This window comes from Hyperolius riggenbachi, chromosome 7, assembly GCF_040937935.1.
Source record: "Hyperolius riggenbachi isolate aHypRig1 chromosome 7, aHypRig1.pri, whole genome shotgun sequence".
Lineage (NCBI taxonomy): Eukaryota > Metazoa > Chordata > Amphibia > Anura > Hyperoliidae > Hyperolius > Hyperolius riggenbachi.
The window spans coordinates 120,273,560-120,294,125 of record NC_090652.1 but is presented as its reverse complement, the minus strand read 5'-3'; the positions used below and the strand labels follow the sequence as shown (position 1 = coordinate 120,294,125).

Below are 20,566 nucleotides of genomic sequence, written 5' to 3'. Positions count from 1 at the left end.
TGATATGAACCAGTGATTGCACTTTTTATGGAATTGTATTGTACTAGACAGGTGATCTACATATTGTAGATACATGAGGGGTTTTATGATCTTTTATGGTTTTAATGATGTTATGTGATTCTGCTGTTCAATAAAAATGTATATATATGACTATATACTGTACACATCTTGATCTGATTATTTAGGTATATAGCCAGATTAATTTCTTTAGAGGGCCTCTTGTCCTTAATATATATAACACACAAGATAAAGACAAAATAACTACGAAAACAAGGAAACAATTTATTGGTGATAATCTGGAGATAGCAGTTAATATGTCAGATCACATCAATCCCATTATTAGGCTTCACCTGCAGTAGAAAAATTGAAAGGTGAACAGCTGATTGGCTGTTGTAGATGCAATACAGAAAGTCCTTCATTCAGATAAATGTAGAGGTACATACAGTACTTCCAACTTAATAAATACAAAAAAACAATCTTATATTCCTCAAGAGTGGAGAGATATCCAGATATCTCTGCGGGTTGGAATTGAATATCCTTCCAGTCCATATATGCAAAAATGTATGTTATAACTTGTTTTGCTCTTCTGTCGTTTGAGCCTCTATAATGTCCTTGAATCCAAGCTTTTCCAGGGGTTCTTTGGCCATTAGCTGTCTATAAAAATAAAATAAAATAAAAAAAAAAAGAGAACAGGTCATCAATGGAATACATATTTGGTACATATGGAACAGTTCACATTCTGATAGCTGTGAGTAAGGGCTTAGCTAGTCTGCACTGCCATAATGGGCAGTGTAGTATGTTAGCTCCTTATAAATAACTAACTTTAAAACCCCTGCCACAAGCTGGGCACAGATATAAGATGATAGGGATACCTGTACAGAAATGCACACGGGAGTTTGCCAAGTGGCATGTGCCCTGCATTGAAGGAGGGAAGGGGTACAGGATCAGAAGCCCTTCTGCTGATATGGCCGAGCGATTGTGGCCAAGATCCCACCTGCAGTAAATTGTAGTGAGGGGAAGCAGAGCTGAGATTTGTGTCCCCATCCGCATCTCTCTGTAACCCCTCACCATTATTTACCTTTGTCCACCTCCGCATCTCTCTGTGCCCTTTCCGTCGTTCCTTGCCTCTGTCCCCCCCCCCCCCCCCCGCCTCCCTCCGTGCCACCGCTCCTTGCCTCTTTCCCCCTCTGCATTTATCGGCGCCCTTTCCGTTGTTCTTTGCCTCTATCCCCCTCTGCATCTCTCCGTGCCACCTCCGCCGCTTTTTTCCTCTGTCCTCCTCTGCCTTTCTCTGTACGCCTTCTACAACTCATCACTTCTGCCCCCTCTGCATTTCTCCTTGCTCCCTTCGCTGCTCCTAACCTCTGTCCCCGATTCGGAGGCTAAAAACATGTTCTGTTCTTGTATGGGGGTGGATGGCCAACGGAGCAACGCTGGATTGATGTCACACAGTGGTCGGAGTGAGTGGGGAGAACAATGCTGTAGACAGAATTGATCCGGCAGGCTGATCACTGGCCGAGGCATTGAGAAGCAGTGGGGGTCGTTGTACACATGCTTGATTCCTGGCAGATGCGGTCATTACCATCCACATTTCATCTAGTGTGTATGAAGCTTAAAGGAGTACTGTAAGGGTAACAATAAAAGTTTAACTCACCAAGGACTTCTACCGGCACCCGTCCTGTGCCCGCGCCGGGACAAAACGATCCTCTGGTCTCCCGCCGCAGCTCATTTCCGAATTTCGTGACTATCGCAGAGTACTGCGCGCGCGTCCTCGCTCCCGCTGACGTCACCAAGAGCTTCCTGCGCAGGTGCAGTACGCATACTGTGCCTGCGCAGGAAGCTCCCGGCGACGCCAGCGGGAGTGAGGACCGCGGAAGCGCGGTAGTTTGAGACATTAACGTCACAAAATCTGGAAGTGAGCCGCGGTGGGAGACCAGATGATCGTTTTGTCCCAAGACGGGCACAGGACGTCTGTGGGAGGCCAGTAGAAGCCCCAGGTAAGTTAAACTTTTATTTTTACCCTTACAGTACTCCTTTAACAAAAAATAAATAATTAGCTTTGAGCTTGACAGAACTCTCAAGTTAGCAGGGATAGTTTGCACAGCCAGGTAGGCCTGGAACCCACTAGCAGTGCTTTTCTAAGCGCTAGTGATTTGAAAAGCTCTTGCTAATGTAATGCTAGGTTTATGATCCCACTTAAGGGATGTGATTTAACCTCCTTGGCGGTATGGACGAGCTCAGTTTGTCCATGACCGCTGGAGGGCGCCGCTCAGGCCCCACTAGGCCGATTTTCACAATTTTTTTTTTTAAAACACGCAGCAAGCACGTTGCTTGCTGCGTGTTGGTCCCGATCGCCGCAGCTCTCTGCGCCGCTACCCGCCGCGTAACTACCCCCCCCCCCCCCGCCGAGACCCCTGTGCAGCCTGGCCATTTAGTGCCAGGCAGCGCTGAGGGGTGGATCGGGACTCCGTATGACGTCACGACGTCGATGACATCACCGCGATCGTCGTCATGGCGACGGGGGAAGCCCTTAAGGAAATCCTTATGTGGGTACGCGCCGGCGGCGATCGGAGGTACACGCCGGACGCCGCAGGGAGGGGGGCATCATGTAGCTAGCTCTAGGCTAGCTACATGATTTAAAAAAAAAAAAATGGGGCTTAGAAAGCACTGCTAGTGGGTTCACGTCCTTAAATGTGTTTTGTATTTTATTTTCAAAAGAATCAGGGCTAAATTTGACTTCCTGTTCCACTGCCTCATTAACATCACTCTCACGGCGTACTACTGTGCAGATGCAGAACGCTCCAGGCAACGTGAATGAGACAGTGAAGCACACGCCTGGCCGAACTGCGCATGCGCCGACTGGCCCCGACTGAAGCATTTATCAGGGTCAGTATCGGGCAAACGGAGAGGAAGAAGAGGAAGCCGTAGGAGCGATCAGGCTGGAGGAAGCCCCAGGTATGTATATTTTATAGGGAATTGTTCGTCTCTGGTACACTTTAAAGGGAAGGTTCAGGGACACCATTGAAAAAAAGAGAAAAAAAAGAAAAATCGAAACCCACTTACCTGGGGCTTCCTCCAGCCCGTGGCAGGCAGGAGGTTCCCTCGGCACCGCTCCGCAGGCTCCCGGTGGTCTCCGGTTGCCGACCCGACCTGGCCATGCCGGCGGCCAGGTCAGGCTTCTTCTGCGCTCCATTATGCGTGTCACGCCGGCGCGCTGACGTCATCGGACGTCATTCTTCTGCGGAGCATGCGCAGTACAGCCCGGAGGACGTCCGATGACGTCAGCGCGCCGGCGTGACACACATAATGGAGCGCAGAAGAAGCCTGACCTGGCCGCCGGCCTGGCTAGGTCGGGTCGGCCACCGGGAACCTGCGGAGTGGCCTGCCACGGGCTGGAGGAAGCCCCAGGTAAGTGGATTTCGATTTTTATTTTTTTTTAGTGCCCCTGAGCCTTCCCTTTAAAGAGAACCTGTACTGAGTAAAAATGTTTAAAATAAACACATGAGGTAACTTCAAATGAACATTACATAGTTACCTCACCATCAGTTCCTCTCAGAAGCTCACCATTTTCTTCTGACAATAATCCCTTCCAGTTCTGACAATATTTTGTCAGATCTGAAATATATCAGTTGCTGTCAGTAAAATATCAGTTGCTGTCAGTAAAATATCAGTTGCTGTCAGTAAAATATCAGTTGCTGTCAGTTATAGCTGAGAGGAAAACTGATGTACCAGGTAATGTCCATGTTTCCCTATGGCTCAAGTGGGCGATGTTACAGTTTAACTGTGTGCTGACCAGAAAGCTGTTATGGGCAATGGCCATTTTCAAAATGGAGGACGGAAAATTCCCTTGATCACAGTGAACAAACAGGACGCGGGACAGAAGAAAAACACTGAGGAGTAGACTACACGGGAGGTAAGTATGACTTGTGTATGCTTATTTTGAGTTTTAATTTTCAGTTCAGGTTTTCTTTAAGGAATTTTGATTACTAAACTTTTATATTTAGATCTGTGTCTATAGATGGGCTAAAAGTGAACCAGAGGTGAGAGTGATATGGAGCCTGCCATAGTTATTTATTTTTAAATAATACCAGTTACCTGGCCATCCTCTTGATCTTTTGGCATCAGTAATGTCTGAACCACAAACCTAAAACAAGCATGTGCCTAATCCAGTCAGACTTGAGTCAGAGCACCTGATCTTCAGGCTTGTTCAAGGTCTAAAGCTAAAAGTAATAAAGACATAGGATCAGGGGGACAGCCAGGCAATTTGCATTGTCTAAGGCAGGGTTTCTCAACATCTTATTGTTATGTACCCCTTTTAAAACCCTGTACTCACCAAGTACCCCCTAGCAGAGTAAACATTATCACAAGTACCCCTTGACAAATATATATTTAATCGTAGTACATGAGATTTGGTTCTAAACAATTTTCAAGCATTTACTCTTGCTTTTAATTAGCTAAAATACTAATTTGGCATTGTTTAAATAAGTTTTATCATTTTCTAAAACTCTAAATGTGTTATTCTTGGTTAAGTATATCAAGCCCGAGTACCCCCTGGAACCATCATAAGTACCCCCTGGGGTACGCATACCACATGTTGAGAACCTAGGGTCTAAGGGACCTATTTCACTAAGAGTGTTTCGAAAAACGCATATCACTTGAATGAGAATAGCGGAAAAAAATCGAGCACAACGATTTTGCCGCGGGATCTCAGTCAAGTGAGTGCGGTTTTCAAATCGCAAACTAAATGCTGTGGATTTGCAGCTAGTGGAAAAGGGCCCTGAAAGGAAATAAATATGGCAGCCTCCATATCACTCTCACTTCAGGTTCCCTTTAAAAATTGCATTTTTAGTACATGGTTTTTGTAACAATCCTGCACTCTTATTCTTCATGACCATGCACTGACCTTTCCATTCTGCACTCTAAATATTCCTTAGATTCTTCCCTGCATAGGTTGCTCTGGTAAGAGTTATCCCGTAAACACTTCATGAACTGCTCCTTGAACGGTTTACATTCACCTGCAAGAAAAGCAGCTAAGATTAAACTACATCATTTACACTAAGCTAAACAAAAACGTGTAAAGGCTGCATTAGCTGGCAGACTGTCGCTAGCAACACAGCAATGTTTCAGCTAACACGCCTGTTGCTGGGGCTGCAACCCTGGCTAATGTAAGGAACATTCAAGCAATTTCCCCAATGATGTCATTATTATGGGACTTGCTCATATGTCACAGTGTTATTGTGCTGATGATCCCTTCATTACTGGACATCTCAAACAGGAACTTTACTAAATGGAATTTACCATAAATTGCTTACCGTATATTTTACATATTCATTAATAAAATGATTTAGTCAATGTTTGCCCATTTTAAAGGGGACCAGAGAAAAGAAGCATTTCAGGTTCCATACTTACCTGGGGATTACCTGTCGTGAACATCTTAAAAATTTAATATACATGTAAATACATAAAAATAAGGAGTACATTTCTTCCAGAGTAAAATGAGCCATAAATTACTTTTCTCCTATGTTCCAGTCACTTACAGTGAGTAGTAGAAATTCAACAGAACCAACAGGTTTTTGAGTAGCCCATCTCCTCATGGGAGGTTCTCAGGGTTTTCTTTATTTTCAAAAGCAATTAATGAAAGGCAGTTGCTCTGTCCAACTGCCCAAAAAAAAGTGTACAATGAGCAGGGAGGCTGGCCAGCATCTTTATATACACCTTTTTCATAGAGTGTCTTTATAAAGAATAAAGGCCATGCTGAGAATCCCCTATGGAGAGATGGACTAGCCCAAAACCTGTCGGTAATGTCAGATTTTCTACTACCTACCGTAAGTGACAGCAACATAGGAGAAAAGTAATGAATGGCTTATTTTACTCTGGAAGAAATGTACTTATTTTTATGCATAAAATGTACTTCTTATTTTTATGCATTTACATATATTTAAACATTTAGGATTTTCACAACAGTGATCTTTTAAGCCCCTTTAAGGCTGCATGTCCCTTGCCATCTCCCTGGGTGGCTCCAGGTTCCCTGTAATTCATCCCGAAAGCCTGGCCGAGTCCGGCTTCATCGCGCATGCGCAGTCTGGCAAGGTGGCTCCCCGTCATGCTCCCATCCCCTGGAGCATTCTGCGTCTGCGCAGAACGCCCCCAGCCGCGGGAGCGAGCCTGACTGTGCATGCGTGACAAGGGCCAGGCTTTCTGGATCAATTACGAGGGACTTTAGCCACCCAAGAAGAGGGTAAGGGGCAAGCGGCCTTAAATGGGCTTAAGGAAGCGCCGGGTAAGTATGGTACCTGAGACTTGTCTCAGGTACACTTTAAAATCTTTCCTCCCCTAATTTACCACAGGTGGCAACATCTTTACTGCTGGCAGATGCCTCACTGCAGAACATTTGTTTGTTGTGTGTTCTGAAGTGAGCAGAAACAATACCTGTGTGAAGGAGTTGTTTAAGGACACCCGCAGTTAAAGGAGTACGGAGGCTGCCATATTTATATCCTTTTAGGCCAGTTTTACATTTGAGTTTAGTGGTGCTCGCACTGCAGAAACCAGCCTTCATAATATGACCCAGCGCCACAGTGTGGCGTCAGTTGGGCAGGAAGTACATCATTGGGATTTCCGTCAGCCAGCGTATGCGCTCCGCATCTCTCTCCCATAGTTTACACTTACTGCGTCGCCCATAAACTTCCGTTACCCCAAGCACCGTGCGTTAAGCGCAGTGCTTGCGGTAGCACTCTGCAGGCTGTATGTTGGAATTGTGGGAATTGGATACTTTCGGCGCATTGCGACTCAACGCCATAAGTGTGAATGGCCCAATTTACTTGCATTGCCGTTGCATCACCGTGCAGGAAAAAAAAGGGTAACAATGCACGCTTACAATGCAAGTGTAAAATGGGCCTCAAACAATACCAGTTGCCTAGCAAGCCTGCTGATCTCCCTGGCTGCAAAGGGTATTAACTGACCCTAGTTGCCGCCTCTGTGCGCTGCACCCTCCAGCTACTTCCTCCTTTACAGCCGGTAGGAGGCAATAACTGGAGAGCTGAAAAGCCATGTGAAAGGCAGCACACAGAGACAACGACAACAGTGAGTTAAAGGACCACTCCAGCAAAAAAAAAAAAGTAAGTAGTTAAAATCAGACAGAACCGACAGGTTTTGGACTAGCCCATCTCCTCGTGTGGGATTCTCAGGGTTTTCTTTGTTTGCTAAAGCATTTCCTGAATGGCAGTTTAACTGCGGACATAGTAAGATACCAGCCAGCCTCCCTACTCACATGCACACCATTTTGTCAGTTGGACTTAGCAACTGGCATTCAGGAAATGCGTTTGAAAACAAAGAAAACCCTGACAATGCGCCATGAGGAAATGGACTAGTTCAAAACCTGTCAGTTCTGTCAGATTTTAACTTCTTACTTTTTTCGCTGCAGTTTTAACCCCCCTGTTGCAGTGCACATCAGTTTAAATTTGGGTTTACACACTAAACCCTGAGAATCCCCCATGAGGAGATTGGCTAGTTGACAACTTGTCAATTCTGCCAAGATTTCCACTACCTACTGTAAGTGACAACATAGGTGAAAAGTAATTTATAGCAAATGTTACTCTGGGAGAAACGTGTCTTTTATTTACCCGTTTTCACAATTTTTTGCAATAGTTGTCCTTTAAAGGAAACGCAAACCGAAATGAAACAAAACGTTTCACGTACCTGGGGCTTCTACCAGCCCCCTGCATCCGTTCTGTGCCCGCACCATCTACGTACGATCCTTCGGGCCCCCGCCATGGCTAAGTTTCAAAAACAAAACTTAGCCATGGCGGGGGAGCAGAGGATCGTACAGTGATGGCGTGGACACAGGGCGGATGCAGGGGGCTGGTAGAAGCCCCAGGAAAGTGAAACTATTTTTTTCATTTCGGTTTAGGTTCACTTTAAGTGTGCTTCACTTTATTGCTTACAGATCCCCTAGCTGTATCTCACTCCCCCATTCAAGGATTATAAACACTAGCGCCAACTGGTTACTGATCAAGTGGAAGCATTTGCTGCTGTGAAAAAGCATTTAAACTGGGCAAGCGTAAGTTTACAGCCACAGAAAAAAAAAGGATGTGCTTTTATTGGGTATGAGCAGCCATGATCTTGCGCATGCCCAGTTCAAATACTCTAGTTTACAGAATGTAATCACTTCTGTTTGACTGGTTCCCAGTTAGTGCTGTAAATTATTCTGGAAGGAAGGAACTGGGGAACTCAAGGCTCCTATAACAGTTTAGACCCCTTTTACACTTGGCCACTGTGTCCCCCCACGTTACACTTCCCTGCCGCATGGGCCATGCAAGTCTATGGAGACTTGCACACTTAACACGATGTGATACATGTGCGCTGGAAGCATCCCTACCACCACATTCCTGATGCAAAGTCAGCAGCGCGTTGTCTCATGATACAGTGGAGGAAATAATTATTTGACTCCTCACTGATTTTGTAAGTTTGTTCAATGACAAAGAAATGAAACGTCTCAGAACAGTATCATTTCAATGGTAGGTTTATTTTAACAGTGGCAGATAGCACATCAAAAGGAAAATCGAAAAAATAACCTTAAATAAAAGATAGCAACTGATTTGCATTTCATTAAGGGCTCGTTTCCACTATCGCGAATCCGCATGCGTCCAACGCATGCGGATTCGCACATGTAATGCAAGTGGATGGGCCTGTTTCCACTGTAGCGTTGTTGAGGTGCGTTTTTTCAGCGTTAAAAAAACGCACAAAAGAGCCAACGAATTCGCCTGCGAGTGGAATGCATGCGAATCGCCGCTAATGTATTTAATAGGGAATTCGCATGCGGCTATGGTATGCGAATTTTCATGCGAATTCGCATAGGCACCAATGTAACTTCAAACAGGCAGTGACATGGTTAAATTCGCATATACCCTCACAAAAAACGCGAATCCGCATGCGATTTCTTCAGCGGTGGAATCCAGGCGATTCCGCACCGCTACAGTGGAAACGAGCCCTGAGTGAAATAAGTTTTTGAACCCTCTAACAATAAAAGACTTAATACTTAGTGCAAAAACCCTTGTTTGCAAGCACAGAGGTCAACGTTTCTTGTAATTGATGACCAAGTTTGCACACATTTTAGGAGGAATGTTGGTCCACTCCTCTTTGCAGATCATCTCTAAATCCCTAAGGTTTCGAGGCTGTCTCTGTGCAACTCTGAGCTTGAGCTCCCTCCATAGGTTTTCTTTAGGATTAAGGTCTGGAGACTGACTAGGCCACTCCATGACCTTAATGTGCTTCTTCTTGAGACACTCCTTTGTTGCCTTTGCTGTATGTTTTGGGTCATTGTCGTGCTGGAACACCCATCCACGACCCTTTTTCAGTTTCCTGGTAGAGGGAAGGAGGTTGTTCAGGATTTCACGATACATGGCTCCGTCCATTTTCCCGTTAATGCGATTAAGTTGTCCTGTGCCCTTAGCAGAAAAACACCCCCAAAGCAAAATGTTTCCACCCCCATTCTTGACGGTGGGGACGGTGTTTTGGGGGTCATAGGCAGCATTTTTCTTCCTCCAAACACAGCGAGTTGAGTTAATGCCAAAGAGCTCTATTTTGGTCTCATCAGACCACAGCACCTTCTCCCAGTCACTCACAGAATCATTCAGGTGTTCATTGGCAAACTTCAGACGGGCCTGCACATGTGCCTTCTTGAGCAGGGGGACCTTGCAAGCCCTGCAGGATTTTAATCCATTGCGGTGTAATGTGTTTCCAATGGTTTTCTTGGTGACTGTGATCCCTGCTGATTTGAGGTCATTCACTAACTCCTCCCGTGTAGTTCTAGGATGCTTTTTCACCTTTCTCAGAACCATTGACACCCCACGAGGTGAGATCTTGCGTGAAGCCCCAGAGCGAGGTCGATTGGTCATTTTGTGCTCCTTCCATTTTCGAACACTCGCACCAACAGTTGTCACCTTCTCTCCCAGCTTCTTGCTAATGGTTTTGTAGCCCATTCCAGCCTTGTGCAGGTATACAATTTTGTCTCTGACATCCTTGGACAGCTCTTTGGTCTTTCCCATGTTGGAGAGTTTGAAGTCTGCTTGATTGATTGATTCTGTGGACAGGTGTCTTTTATACAGGTGACTAGTTAAGACAGGTGTCCTTAATGAGGGTGACTAATTGAGTAGAAGTGTCTAACCACTGAGGGCTCTATTCATAAAACCTTACCGCAAGTTTTCCGCTCAAAACAGCGGATTTTCACGTCCATTTAGCAAAGTGGGCATTCATAAAAGCTGTTCCCGCATGAAAATCTACAATCCCCCAGCAGAGCGAGAAATTTCCGCCTTCTCCAGTGTTTTTCTAGATTTATCTAGAAAAAGGTAACAAAATGGCCATTCATAAAGATTAGAGGAAGCGGTATGTGGACGGAAAATACCGCTTCCTCTGATTTTGCGGATTACATACAAGTGAATGGGACAGACCTCCCAGAGAGAGCAGTGCACGGAGGGACTCTGCCGGCTGAAGTGTTTCCGCATGCCTTCCGACAGCTTACCGCCAGCTTTCAGCGGGAGATCTCCGCTCTTGCATCGCAGCTTTCAAGATTTCTTTGAATGACCACCCAGAAGTGTAAAATACCGCTGCGGTATTTTCCCTCCAGGAGTTTTCTCGCAACAACTTTTTTATGAATAGAGCCCTCTGTGGGAGCCAGAACTCTTAATGGTTGGTAGGGGTTCAAAAACGTATTTCACTCAATGAAATGCAAATCAGTTGCTATATTTTATTTAAGGTTATTTTTTCGATTTTCCTTTTGATGTGCTATCTGCCACTGTTAAAATAAACCTACCATTGAAATGATACTGTTCTGAGACTTTTCATTTCTTTGTCATTGGACAAACTTACAAAATCAGTGAGGGGTCAAATAATTATTTCCTCCACTGTATGTGCCTATTGCACGGATACATGCAGCAATGCAAGTCAATTGGTGATACTGAGAGAGGCCTTATGGTTAACCTCCCTGGCGGTAAGCCCAAGCTGAGCTCGGGCTATGCCGCACAGGGAGATATCTCAGCCCCTGGTGGGGCGATTTTCACAATGTAAAGTGCTGTGCGCGCAGCTAGCACTTTGCTAGCTGCGCGCACAGCTTGATCGCCGCCGCTCTGCGGCAATCGCCCGCACGCAGCGGCAGAAGAGGCCCCCCCCCCAGCCAGAGCCCTGCGCTGCCCGGACCAATGAGTTCCGGGCAGCGCTATGGGCTGGATCGAGTGCGCCTGACGTCAGGACGTCGGCTGACGTCCATGACGTCATACTGATCGTCGCCATGGCGACAGGAGAAGCCAAACAGGGGAACGCGTTATATACGCGTTCCTCTGTTTGCTATTGTTGCCGGCGGCGATCGGACTAGAGGGCCACATGCGCCCTCTAGTGGTGTTTCATGTAGCTACCACTCTGGTAGCTTTACATGAAACAAAAAATAAATAAATAAAAAAAAAGTTTTTTTCACCATTTTTTAAAAAAAATTAACCGCCAGGGAGGTTAAAGGAAACCTGAAGTGAGAGAGATACGAAGGCTTCCATATTTATCACAGAAAAAGGTAAATGCAAAATTGCGATTTCAATCGTTAGGAAATTTCAAATCGGGAGTTGCATTTAAAAGTGTGAATGGGGTCAGGCCTCATTCACACTGGAGTGTTTTTTGTCTGTTAAAAGCAATATGACAATGCAAATCAATGGTAGTGTTCACACTGTAGGGATCTCCAGCAAGTGGTGCATACAGCATTTTTTAGCGATTTGGAAATTGCTTTCCCACACAGGGTAAAAAAAAAAAAATTATTTATAATCGCAGGAAAATTGCTAGTGATTTTGCTAGTGTTTTGCGATTCCCAGTGTGAATGGGGCCTTGGAGGATATTTAGTCCTGGGATCTGCTTTATAAACAGATTGTGAGAACTCAAAAAAGTTGCTGTTATTTACTGGATGTATCCAGGAGCATTATATTATTGAATCTAAAGCTATGGCTAAGGCCTGGAACCCACTACAAATCGCTAGCGGTTTTAATTATTGTTTTGTAAACTATTTTATGAGTGTTTTACGGCGCTTTTGGGAGCGATTTAAAAAAGTGTAAGCTTTTTGCCAGCGATTGTGTAGCGATTTTAATTCTGATTGGTCCTTTTAATGTATCATCATTTTTTTTACAGTTTACAGTAATTTAAAATCACTCTCAGATTGCTATGTGTAGCGATTCATGAGCAATTACGCAAGTGTTTATATCTTTTACATTGAAACGCAAAAGCCGCCAAGTGGATGTCCGATTGAGGCAACCAATTGAGGCTGACCTTTAACCCGGATAGTCTTCGCTTCTGCCCAGTGCATAATAATTACGGGCAGAAGTAAGCACACTTCCCCGCCTCCTCCGTCCTAGTGTCTGCGCTCCACTGAAAAGCAAACGTCAGATACTAAGTGATTAGCATCTGACGCTTGCTTTTCAGTGGAGTGCAGATGCTAGAACGGAGGTGGCAGTGGAGTGTGCATACTTCTGCCCGTAATTATGCGCCGGGCAGAAGCGAAGACTATCCGAAGACCATACCGAGGCACGGTAAGTATCGACTTTTAACTAGTCATGGCCTCATGAGTGCTTACTCGTGATTCAAATGAGCCTTAATTGCCACAGCTGAGCGGCTGGATTACAAGGGGTTAGTTACCCACAATTCCGCCGTTCGCCCTGCGCTCCAAACAGCTTGCATGCGTCCTATCGGTCATGTTGCAAGCCTCACCACGGTGCACTTCCTCCTTCAAGCCGGAAGGAGGAAGTGCACCGTGGTGAGGTTTGCAACGCGACCAATAGGACACGTGCAAGCTGTTTGGAACGCAGGGCGGATGGCAGAATTGTGGGTAACTAACCCCTTGTAATCCAGCCGCTCAGCTGCAGCAATTAAGGCTCATTTGAATCACAAGTAAGCACTCGTGATTACTCGTAAGCCCATGACTACTTTTAACCCCCTAAGCACTGCATCTTACATTTTTACTAAAGCCTTTTGGCTCTGGTATCCTTTAAAAAGTAGCAATTACTGAATTGCATAAGGTCTACAGATGATCCTTGGGATGCTGGTTTTCCTAGTTAAAACATTTTGTTGCAAATTGCATACGGTTTAGAAGTAAGCCAAATGCAGTTGCTGCAGATTTCGATCATTTCAAAGCTGTATGCAATCAGCAACAAAACTGAAGTAAAATAAGAAATGAATCACAACCATCTCATTATTCCAGCATCTGAGGAACGACAATCCTATTGGGCGATGCAAAACACAGTCTCCATATATTTTATTCTAGGTTTCATTAATTCCGTCAGCACCAGTTCTCAGCTCACCATAGTGATCCAGAGGAAAAGATCCTTTTTCTGGAGGTCGAGGTTTGAAGGTTTTTGTCCCGAAGTTCATAGCCGTAGACATGTTTACAGTAGAAGTCACTTCCTGTGCCCTTCTCTGCCAATGAGAACACGTGGATCTGAAACTCTTTACTACGCATGCGTACCCATGCTGTCTGCTGCGGCGCGGCTTCATATATATCAGTGCGCCTGCGTAGGATCGCAAAATGTAATTCTGTGTATTTTTACACATAGCTGCTCTACTTCTGCGTCCCTACTGTTATGTATATTGCGATCGTCTGGCTGCTGTGTTGTTGCATCATTTGTTTCTTGGCCTGCCCTTCTTGTTCTGAGAGTGTTAACTGAGGGTGGATAATGCTGCACGTCAATGGGGTGTGTTTAACTGCGTGACATAGTTCAATAGTTTAGGTTATATGGATCTTGGTCAACTGGATTCAACAACCCTGCAACACTTCATATTCATGGGACCATGAAGAATTCATATGCAAATGTCAGCATTTCATCCATGGGATTTACCACAATCCTGAAACATAAGGGATCGTTTATACTGTACTGGCATGCATTTCTGCGAGACATGACGCCTGTACTTGCTGTGATGCGAGATCAGAATCCCTTTAACCGTGAAATGCACAGCTATAGGCTTATTTCCACTTGGTGCTGCATCCATTTCCAAATCGGACGCAGTACCCGTGCTGCTGTGACACCATGGCCAAATCACCATAGCCGTGTGTGGTTATAGCTATTTGGATGTGTGCTATAAAAACTGCTGCATGCTGTCCATAATCGCACCAACAAGCAATTCAGACTGCATGCCGTCTGGCTCGAATGTGGGAAAACGTGGAATATTTGTACGCAGTGAAAACAGGCCCTATAGGTACTCGCATGCGTGATGTAACTTTGCTGCATGCTGTCCGTTTTCCCCTGCATGCAAATTTGACGGTAGCCTATTAATTACAATAGACTGTGATTTCTCCCTCTGCATTGCTTGTGTGGAAACATACCGCCGGCTTGAAAAGAGCATTAGGTATGCATGTTACCCTCACCCACCCGCCCGGCTGCTGCACCCTCCCGCCGCTCAGGGTTGCGTCCCCCCATCCCCCGTGGAATGGTCCGTTTCTTCACTAGCGTGAAGAAACGTTCCGTTTTCCATTGCCCCAATGCTGCTGCATTTTTTGTCCGGTTTCGTTCCGCTAGGCAGAACGGCCTGGAAAATTAGGTCCTGCAGCATTTTTTTAGGTACGGAGAATAGAACGTATGGAACGTATCCGTACCAACGGACGCATGTGAATGGATCCATAGGGTAACATTGGATCCTTTCACATCCGTTCCATTTGTACAGTATACGTTCCGGTTACGTTCTGCAAAAAAACACTAATGTGAACCGGGCCTAATTCTGTATAGCTTATAAAAAAAGATGCAAACTGCACTACTTTTCACACCACATATGTAATTGTTCATTTAAATTAACTGGCTACTGTAAAGAAAAAAACAGCCTTTGTTTAAATGCATATATTGTGCGGAAAGGGGCTTGCAGACAGAAGTGTGGTCGCTCCTTTGTTGTCAAAAAGTGTTTCACATTACAGTACTACAGACCCTTTCAATTGGTACAAAATACTATAAATACACACTGCCAGGGCCGGATTTGTACTTTTTACCGCCCAAGGCCAACTACAGTATACCATCTGTATGGTTTTTATCTCTGTGTGCCCCAATGAGAATTCTACTTACTTTACATCATTGGATGTCACAGACAATAACTATTTCAGTAATACGTGTATAGATTATTAGTTATGTTTTCCTTAATAACTTTTATGTTATGTTTGCCATCTCATTAATGATGGACCCATTGTGTCTCCATGTGAGTTAGGCTGATGCAGGATAGAGCTTACAGGTCTTGCAGGGACGGCACAAGTACAGGACAGAGAGTTCAAAGGTTAAAGCTGTCCTTGTAGATAGGGATGGCAGCATAAAACCGCTTTACTGCCCCTCACTGAGCCGCCCCTAAATTTCTGGTGCCCTAGGCCATGGCCTATGTGGCCTTGCCAGAAATCCGGCCCTGCACACTGCTCTTTAACTGCTTCCTGACTGTGGTAATTGAACTCTTTGCCCTGTTTGTGGCTGCTTATTCCTACCAGGGCGTAGACTTCAATAACTGCTCGTCCGCAGATTGGGCCGCTCTCCCATCGATGCAAGGCCCTCACTTTGCTGTCGCTATGACAGCAGAGCACTGTGAGCCGGTCAGGAGCCGATATCATTGGCTCCTCTCCCCGTGATCACTGTCAGCCAATCTGCGACAATGGGACCAGAGACTGCTGATACGCAAGTGGTTAAAATAGACAATGTAGAGGTTGCATGAAAACTATAACCACTTTCTGAATATACCCAAAAAAGGGACTAACATAGGTACTGTCACTGTTCCTAAGAAAAGGATGACATTTGGGATGCAGGTTTACTACATCACTTGCCAGAAGAAAGAATAGTATATAGCAGGGGTGCAGGGGCGTAACAATAGACCCTGCAAGAGCTGCAGCCGCAGGGGGGCCTAGAAGCAGCAGGGGGCCCCATGGGGGAGAAGTTTCTTTTCCCTGCCCTGAGACACTGACAACTAAGGGCACAGCGAGAAAGGGCACTTGTCTGCACAAGTGTTTTAATGACTGCATCTGCTCAGTCACCGATAAGGAATCGTACAAAGTTTTGCATACAAGGATTTGTAGATAGTTCCTATTCAGTGTACAGCAAGGTTTTGCGTATAGCGCCCAGCCCCCACCCTCTCTACCCCTCCCCAAGTGCTCTGTGCTGTAGTGATGCTGGAGAAGTCTGCAGAGCCAGTTCTGCTCTATCAGAGATGGACAAAGTGAGTGTAATAAGCTGAGGCTAGGAGCACACTTGTCTGTCGATTTTCTGTATGCATTTTCTGTACACCATGTGTGTGGGGGGGGGGGAGGGGGCCCCATCCAAAGATTCTCAGGGGGGCCCAGTGATAACACCACCTATAGTACTAGCATTTTCCATCATGTGAATGGGACACTTAAAAAGCTTTACATGCAGCATTATACACTTCCTGCAAAATGTACTTTTATAAATGTGCTATTTGTCCTGCTTTTATGATAAAGTGTGAAACGTGTTCCCAATGTTAGGAGGTTAGGTGGTGGCACCAGGTGGCCTGTCAACATGAATTTGCATTATTATGTGAACCAATGTCTTCTTGTAGGAAAAAGAAATAGTGTAGTTGGTTTCAACCCTTGCCATTTCTGGTACCGCAGATGCAATTGTACATCCCATGCCTTTAAATTTGCCAGGAGGCTCTCCCTACAGCCATTTATAAGCCAGCTGCTTCTTGGTAATGAGCACTTACCATCCCACTTGATTGTGACAGTTTGAGGCCTCTTGCACACTGCAAGCGATTCAGATTCAGATTCCGCTTTTTAATATGTTTTTACATCCGATTCAGATTCAGATTTGCAGTTTGCTCCCTGCACACTGCAAATCGGAATCTGAATTGGATGTAAAAACAGAAAAGCGGAATCGGAATCGCTTGCAGTGTGCAAGAGGCCTAAGGCCTTGCACCCACTACAAAGCGCTATCGCAATCGCTAGCAATTGTGGTAGAGTTTTGCAAGCGATTTTGGGAGCGTTTTCTCTGCTCCTATACAAATCATTAGAATGGAAATGCTCCCAAAATTCTGCATGTCCTGCAATTGCGAATTCCTTAATTGCAATAGATCTAGGGGAATCTGTCCCATCCATTTACATTGGCAGAGCGTTTAGGGAAATCGCAAGCGATTTAAAGCGCTCCCTAAACGCTCAAAACAGTCTAGTGGGTTCCAGCCCTAAATGTGGCTATAGCAGCATCTAGTGGGCAATTTGGCCACCAGAGGTGGGGAGATAGTTGAAGTGTTTGACTCTGGAGGGGCAGATAGTGGCAGTAAGGCATGACATTAGCAGCGGAAGGACAGCTAGCGGGGTAAGTGATCAGGGGCATGGGGTTGGGCTATTACTGTAGCCGAACCCACCATCGTTAATAAAGTGTTAGCCATAGTTGGGGGGGGGGGGGGGGGGTAGTGTTAGGTTGGTGTTAGGAGTAGGTGGGGAGAGGTTTATTATGAGAGGATGGTTAGGTAGAGTCATAGCATATCTGTAAAATAACTGACAATCTACTATTGGTGTTAGCCAGCTCTCAATGATAGAATATCTATAAATAATTGATATTCACTCAACTCCTTTGGTCGTCCATGGCGAGGCCTCTACTGAGTGGAACCTGTCCTGTCCTGCCAAAGTGCTGTATGGTCTTGGCCATCGTGCTGCAGCTCAGTTTCAGAGTGTTGGCAATTTTCTTAGCCTTGGCCATATTTATGTGAGTTCTTTGCCATGAGGTGCCATGTTGAACTTCCAGTGACCAGTATGAGAGACTGTAAGAGCAATAACACCAAATTTAACCCCCCTGGCAGTATGATTATTTCTGGATTTTAGGGTCTTTTTAAAAGGTTTCAGACCCTAAAATCAGGAAAAAATCATGCCGCCAGAATGCCAGCAGCAGCCCCTGCTCTCACTCACCTCCCTTGGCTCCAGCGCTGCAATTTTACCTCCATCCTCTGGGTGGCACTGTAACTCTTTGGTGAGATCAATGACCGTGATCTCACCTGAATGATTTAGAGCCTCCGAGGACAAGAAGGAGAACGGCGACCGACGTCTGGATCCCCAGGAGGTTAGGAAAAATGCCTGCTGTGTGCTATTTTCTGCATAGAGCTCCCGGTGGCAAGCCCGAGCTTAGCTCGGGATTACAGCCAGGGAGGTTAAAGGACACCGAGCACCCATCAAACTTAAACAAAAAAAATCAGAAGCCTCCCTATTGCGGCTGCGAGTAACCTTCAAAGGTGGAATCTTTGAACTGCTAAAGCTGATGGCACACCACACTCCACAAAGACGTAGGTAAGCAATGGCTCGCCCCCTACCCCTGGCCCCCCAGTGGCATACTGCGTTACAGACCTCGCTTATGGGGACTTTCATTGTATAAAAAAGATAGAAAGAAAGAAGACTAAGGCTCAACACACACCATACAATCTTGGTTGTTCAATCTTACCACTTTCATGTAGTATAGGAGCTTATCCAATCAATCATTCAAGGTATTTTCAATCTATTGGCCCTTGTACTACATAGATTTGGTAAATCTGTACAACCAAGATTGTATGGTGTGTGTTGAGCTTAATACCTGGTACACACTTTCAATTATGGTTGGCCAATCACCTGCATATAGAATGAGAGTTTTCCCACACAATCTGCTCATAGAATTCAATATCTGTGGACTCTCATACTACATGGAGTAGGTAAAATTGGTCAGTGATTGGCCAGTCATAATTGAAATTGTGTACCAGGCTTTATGCAGTGATCACACTTGTCAGTTTTCTGTGCACATTTTTCTGCATGTGTTTTCTGTACACCATGTGAGTTAGTATACAGGAAAACCCACATTTTTTCCACAGCAGCTAATGTAATTGATAGAGAAAAATGCACATAATATGCAGAATTATTCTGTAGGATGGCATTTTTTTCTGCATGTGAAAAACGCATTCAAGTGTGAACTAGCCCATTGAATAACATGAGTTCTCAGTTTAAATGTGTTTTTTTGTGCAGAAAAAGCCTACGAAAACAGACAAGTGTGACCCCTGCTTGAGGAGTAACATGACCTTTGGAGAAGAAGAATGTCTAATTGGGCAGGATTTTGACATTCTTCACTTAGGGGTGTACTCACTTTTGTTGACAGCAGTTTAGATGTGATGGGACAGCACATTTACACCATTATACAAGCTGTACACTGACTACATTGTGTCAAAGTGCCGTATTTACAGTGTTGTCACATGAAAAGATATAATAAAATATTTGCAAAAATGTGAGAAGTGTAGTCGCTTTTGTAAGATACTGTAGGTTCAAAGGTAACTGCAATCAGTGGTTGTGAATGTGTCCTCCTCCAATTATTTTATGTAGTACTGTATGTGTTTGTAATTGTCTGGAGCCATCTAGTGGTGATTTGAATGATAGACAATAAATAGAAGAACTTAGAACAGTGGATGCTTGTCATGAGATATGGTTGGTAGCATAAACTACACAGGAAGCAGGCCCTGCAGCCAGTGGGATCTTCATAAGGTTCCCATACATTGGCAGGGGGCCAGGAGATTCAATTATCAGATACATTCCTATCTGAGCAGAGAGGGATCTTTACCTGCCACACACTGCACAAAGATTTCCAGTAGATTTCAGAATTAAATCTATTGAAAATCTGTGGAGCTGTCTCGCCTGCCAGTCCCCCAAATCTATTCAGTCAGTGACATGCAAAGGCAGTAGCTATGGATCAGCTGAAGATCAGGATTGCGGTAGTCTAATCTGTATGTATTTATTTACTTTGCAGTATCTGTTTTCTTCCGAACTTTAAACCCCAGCCAAAGGGGAGTCAGCATAAGGTAAATAAACTTTACTTTAGCTTTTTGCATACAGTGTTAGGTTGCTGCTCACTGCTATTATTTTTTCTCCTCTCTGCAGACCATTCTTATACACCTAGAGATGGATAGTGCTACTGCCGTTGAATAGACCAGCCACAAAATAATTGGTAAGGGCCCACATAACACATTTTGGAGGCTCTATTTTTTATAAGGTTCATTAAATAAGAATAACAAGATCAAAGACCCATGGGTTAGAAATCCCCTGGCAAAGGGTCATTCCTGGGCTTTCAAGACTCAACCACTGGAAAGCTATTTTGTGACGACAAACATACTGGCTTCGACACAGAAGAAAGAGGTACTTTTCCAGTACGTAAAAGAGTTGATACAAAAGAGAGCAATCATAAAGGTGCCATTTACCGAAAGATTCAAAGGTCTATATCCCCCCCCCTATTATTTGTCACGAAAAAATCAGGCGATTTAGGTGCTGTAATGGATTTATGCTCAATACTCAAATAACGCAGGAAAAATTCAAGATGGAATCATTGCAAAGTATAATACCATCTATCCAGTACAACGACTGGGTAATTGTCGTAGATTTTTCAGATGCATACCCACACATACCGATCAAGGACAATTTCCAAAAGTATCGTCGTTTTGCAATGGCCACTCTAACTTTCCGTTCTGAGTACTACCCTCCCAGAACATTCGTAAAAGTGCTTGTAACACTGATAGCCTTACTGCGGCAGGAAGGACTTCGTACGCACCATTACCTGGACGACATCTTGATAATAGC

The 20,566-nt window shown here is 44.9% G+C and overlaps 2 protein-coding genes across 5 annotated transcripts in view; one reads left to right on the top strand and one right to left on the bottom strand.

Annotated features, from left to right (window-relative positions):
• Positions 1-262: 262 nt before the first annotated feature.
• Positions 263-20,566, bottom strand: part of COX19 (cytochrome c oxidase assembly factor COX19) — a 119,873-nt gene continuing 99,569 nt past the window's right edge. For 3 of the 4 annotated variants that reach the window (XM_068244584.1, XM_068244585.1, XM_068244586.1), the window contains 2 exons: positions 4,904-5,015; positions 263-654 (listed from right to left, as the gene is read on the bottom strand). In XM_068244584.1, the coding sequence (XP_068100685.1) occupies positions 567-654; positions 4,904-5,015 (200 nt within the window). In that variant the 3' untranslated portion in view covers positions 263-566. Of the gene's footprint in view, positions 655-4,903; positions 5,016-13,322; positions 13,444-20,566 lie in introns of those variants that run through there. The other variant, XM_068244583.1, reaches the window with a different exon arrangement.
• Positions 19,909-20,566, top strand: part of TMEM130 (transmembrane protein 130) — a 105,583-nt gene continuing 104,925 nt past the window's right edge. Inside the window, exon 1 of the mRNA XM_068244580.1 lies at positions 19,909-19,940. The gene's annotated coding sequence lies outside the window, so the exon portion shown is untranslated. The remainder of the gene's footprint in view (positions 19,941-20,566) is intronic.